The 5,068-nt window shown below is 31.5% G+C and overlaps 1 protein-coding gene across 1 annotated transcript; it reads right to left on the minus strand.

Moving 5' to 3' along the window:
* Nucleotides 1-325: 325 nt before the first annotated feature.
* Nucleotides 326-559, minus strand: K441DRAFT_566078 (uncharacterized protein; the record flags this gene model as incomplete). Its single annotated transcript, XM_067643727.1, has 2 exons — nucleotides 326-421; nucleotides 443-559. Coding segments are annotated over 2 exons (213 nt in total), but the record flags the coding sequence as incomplete, so codon positions are not given.
* Between the last annotated feature and the right edge of the window lie 4,509 nt (nucleotides 560-5,068).

A 5,068-nucleotide genomic window follows, 5' to 3' on the forward strand; every position in this document is an offset into this window, starting at 1 on the left:
CGTGCTCTTCCTTAGTTATTAAGTAGATAATAATATTGTTAAGGTATACCATAACAAATTTATTTAAGTGTTTTCCTAATATATTATTAATACGCTTTTAAAACGTTGCTAATGCGTTTATAAGCCTAAATTATATAACTAATAGTTTATACAGTCCTTCCTTTAACCTAAAGGCTGCCTTTTATTTATTACCTTCCTTAATCCTAATTTAATAGTACGCCTATCTTAGATCTATCTTTATAAAGATTTACACGTTACCTATTCTATCTTAGATTTTACTAATTAAGGGTAAAGGATATCTATCCTTCTAAGTAATACTGTTTAACTATCTATAGTTAATACATAGCCTTAGTTTACTATTCTTCTTTAGTACAAATAGTACTAGATAACCCGCTAATAATTGCGATGGTCTAATATATCCCTTTTATAGGTTTTCTTAAACAAACTCTTTTAATACTCTACCTTCCTCTTTAGTAAGTTTATAGATTGGAAAGAACCTTAAACTTATTCCTGGTTCTAATTCTATCTTATAGTCCCATACTATATACTCTAACAGCTTTTTACTTTCTAGTAATTATAGTTTCTTGCCGTACTTATGGTATCTCTTTAGTATATGGCTTAGCCCTTTTTCTGTTTCTTTATAGGTCGCTCCTACTTAGTACTATACTATCTTAGCTTATTATCGCATTTTATGTTATTAAGTATCTCTAATATTAACCTAACCTATAACCCAATCGATCCTTAGATTATATTCTTATAACTAAGGTATTTCTAGTACTGCCTTATCCCGTCCTAATAGTAGGATATTAAAAGCTATCTTAATCCATCTTCCTTTAATAGTTAACTAAATAGGTCCTATTTTAAGGTTAATAACCCCTCCTCTATAGGTTATTAGATCTCCTAAAATTATAACTAATAGGTAAGGTTGTTCTTTCTATTTATAAGGTAGTCCCATTCTCTTAACTACTACTAGTAAGATATAGTTTCTTATTACTCCACTATCTATTAGCGCTTTAAACTGCTAATCTTACTAATTAGCTTATAAATTTAGGTATTATCCTTAAATTCCTTTAAGGGTCTAAGGCTTTACTACTAGCTCCCTCTAGTCCTATAGGCCTCTACTTTTCCTAACTATTAGCTGCTTAATCCTACTTATACTTAGTCCCTCTTTAGCTAATACTTAGTTCGCTTTTTATCTTTAATATACTATAGATAGGTATTCTCTAGGTATTCCCACCACTATCGTTTATCTAGGCATTCTTTTATAAGAAATCTTTCTAGTTAAAGTATTAAGTTACCTAACTCCTAAACTTCTACTGGATGCTAGCTATGTATATATTTAGCATTCCTATACTTTTACTCCTCTATTATCTAATATATTCTTATAGAATACTTATAGTGCTTATCCTTTAGTGCTTTATATATATTATACGCATCGTCTATATATACGATCTATAATAGCGTATAATATGCTTAATGTCTTAGGTTAACTCTTAGCTTATCTTTATCCTTAAGTTTAAACTTCTGTTATATTAATCTAAGCGTTATAACTTTATTCGCAGGTACTAAGACACGCCTTTTACTTCTCTAGTCCTCTAAGCGCACCTTTAGATCTTTTAACGTTATAATTAAGGCCCCTTTAATATAATTTATAGCCTTTTCTATAATCGGGTGGTCTTAGATAACTTTTTCGTCCAGCTATATATAGAAATCTTCCCACTTATTATTATGCCTTTGCCTATACTACTTTTAGTATAGTTACTAGAGTATATACAGCTTGTCCGTAAGGAAGTATCTTCTTATTACTGCGTTGTAATAGCCTTTAGTATGTCGTTCTTTAAACCTAGTTAGAATCCCTAGATCCTCTTCTTATTCCAGTTTAATAAGCCACTTAGCTCTTAGTATGCCTACTCTAGGCCTATTAGTAATTCTTTATATAGGTGCTCTATCCCTTATACGTCCTAGTGTGCTAAATCTCTTATCTAGTTTCTGTTCTTGCTATAAGGTAATTCTTACTCTAAATTCCTCTATAGTTTCTTTCCTTTCGCGTCTTACAAGTAGATCTTTAAAGTCTTCTTACTTCTTAATCTTAATATTGGCCTTCCAATCCTTAGGCTAAACACTATATTCCCCTAGTAAGTCCTTTAGGTCTATATACCTATCTCCTAGTCTAGTTACTATTTATACCGCAGATTCTTTAATCTCGTTAATAGTCCTTATTCGTATCTTAAAGTCTTAGTTCTATAGAATTCTTAATCCTAAGCTTACTTCTAACTTAAGCTTTACTCCTACCTTAGTCTAACTAGGCTTATTTAGTATTTTTATCTTGTCTTAAAAGTCTTAAAATCTCACTTATCTCGTCTTAAGAGTCTTATGCCTATAGAAAACTTTATCCCAAGTTTATTTGTATATCTTTAAACTAAGCTACTACTCTACTCCATCGGTTATCGTCCGTCGTAGGTCCTTAAGCTTGCCTCATCTCGTCTTAAGAATCTTAGTCGTCTCTTATCTTATCTTAAGAATCTTAAGCCTTTAGCCTTTTACCTTTATTAAGTGCCGAAGTGGCTTACTATTCTACTTCTCTTGCGTCTTATAAAGTAATAGATATTATATTTAGTGGGGTCTTAATCCCTACTAATATTCCCTATTCTATAGTGGAATTATCCTCTACCTCTAGTATAACATCTTGGAGGTCTATATGCTCCCAGTAAGCTACTCTCATTACCTTATTATTATAAAATATTTCGCCTACGTTAAATTTATTGTCCTTAATATCCGATCTGCGAACTAGTTTATTAGTTTCTTTATATTCCGCTAAATATAGCTCTTATAGCCAATAGCTTGCGCCGTACTTAGCGTCCTTATAAATTTAGTATGTGTTATTATAATAAAATACAAAACTTTTAATTAAACATTCCTTTGTTCCTCGTAGTATATTATTGTCCCTCTATACATATATATCGTCTGCTAGTCTTGTTTCTTTTACTATATAGTAACTCTAACCACTTCTATAGTCTCTAATATAATAACCTTATTTTCCGCAATTTATATAAGCTCCCTCTTTAAACCATTTTTCCTATTATAGAGTCCGCCTAAATGTCTTCTACTACTAAGATCCCTAGTTTAGCCTCTGCTTCGTGGTCCTATAATTACTAAATCCTTAACCTCTAGGTTTCTATAGTTTCTTGCTCCATCTCTTATAGGCTTCTTTAATACTACTTAGGTCTATTAGCTCTGCGCTATACTATATTTTCTAACTTAGCTTTAGTTATTGCGTACTCTACGTCTTATATAACTATAGAACTCTATCCTAACCTCTCTTAGCCTATTCCCTTTAGTAGATCCAATTATTAATCTTAATCGCTTAATCTATTAGGTCCCTTAGGGTATCCGCATCTTCTATTAGAATAATTACGTTCTAGACTTTAGCCTTAAGTCCCTATTTATACTGTGCCATAAGCGCCTTATTATTCTACTTTACTTATATTACTAACGTCTAGAATTACGTCGTATACTTAATTACTAAAGTTTATTGCGTAATATCTTAGAGTTTTCTTTCTGCTATAGTTACTACCTCTAGGTCTCCAAATATCTATATAAGTTGCTCCGTAAACCCCTCCTAGCTTAAGAACATAAATTACACTTCTTAGTTAGTGGTCGTCATTCCGTTTACCTATATCTCCGTAAAGTAAGGCTTAAACTACTTAAGTACTCTTCCTAATAGGAATAGTCCCATATAGGCTATTTAATCTATAGGTATTAGTAGCTTTGCCCCTTCTTACGTAACTTTAAAGTGCATTTATATAAGGAATCCTTTAAGCTTTAATCTTTCTCCTAAGTACCTTTTAATTAATAGTAACTTAATCCTCGCTGCTCCTATCCCATTAACCCTTTCTTCTATTACTACATTATTAGCTATTAACTGGTTAACTATCTCTTATAGTTATCCGACCGTTATAGGTTGCTATAAGTTAGTATCTACCATACTGGTATTACCTAACCTTAAAGTAGTTGCCACCGTTAATGGCGTTATAGTGGCTGCTTTTAGTGGCATATTATTCAACTTTCTATATTTAATACCGTAACTAGGTAATAATTGTATAACGGAACCTTATAGCAGGAACTATAATAGGCTCGTTATTAGGCTAGGTGTATAGGTAATATAAATTAAAGTTAATAACGTAATAATAACTGGTGGAGTAGTTGCCTAATAGATTAACTCTAATTATATTCTGAGAATCACTATAAGGAAGGAACTATCTAGGTAGGGACTAAGGGTCCTTAAATACACAACCGTACTCCTATAAAATCCTTCTTATACGTAATATACGTCTTATATATAAGGTATATAAGTTCCTCTTATTCCTCTTATTTAATACATAGTATATTATATAACCTTAGTTACTATTCCTCGTTATATAGTTCTACCGGCTCTATCTTAGACCGTGCTTAAATTAACTAACTAGCTTCTTCTAACTCTTCTCCAAGTAGTCGTAACATTGTACTTAAAGCGTCTGTAATAAAAAGGGTACTAAGGGCTTAATATACTAGAATACTTAAGGGATAGAGTACCTATATAAAAGGTTACTAATAGGCTAAAGATAGGCACGCTAAGGGCAAAATAGTTATAAGAAATAGAATAAGAAGAAGATTTAGGAATATAAGGGCGCGAGGAGACTTTAGGGAATATTTAAAGGAATAATATAAATTTTATCTAAATCTAAGGGTATATAGCTCTTATTAAGAATAAGACGTTATATAAAGAAGAGAAAGGAATAACGTAAGAATCTTATAATTAAATAATTAGGGGTCTTAGTAGTTAATATATACGTATATATACACGTACGCGCGTAGTCTTTAACAGACTTTAGTAGAATCTAGCAGAATTTAGTAGAATTTAATTAAGCATTAATTTTACTAAAACGTTCGTGTTAGTAGAACTTAGCAGAATTTATCTGTTAAGTATTTTACTAAAATATTCTTACTATAACTAGGCTAGTCCTATACCCCTCCTCCCCTCCTCCCCCTCTTTAGTTAGAGGCTTAAATAATTTAATAATTTAAGGCTT

Source organism: Cenococcum geophilum (genome assembly GCF_001692895.1).
Source record: "Cenococcum geophilum 1.58 unplaced genomic scaffold K441scaffold_27, whole genome shotgun sequence".
Lineage (NCBI taxonomy): Eukaryota > Fungi > Ascomycota > Dothideomycetes > Gloniales > Gloniaceae > Cenococcum > Cenococcum geophilum.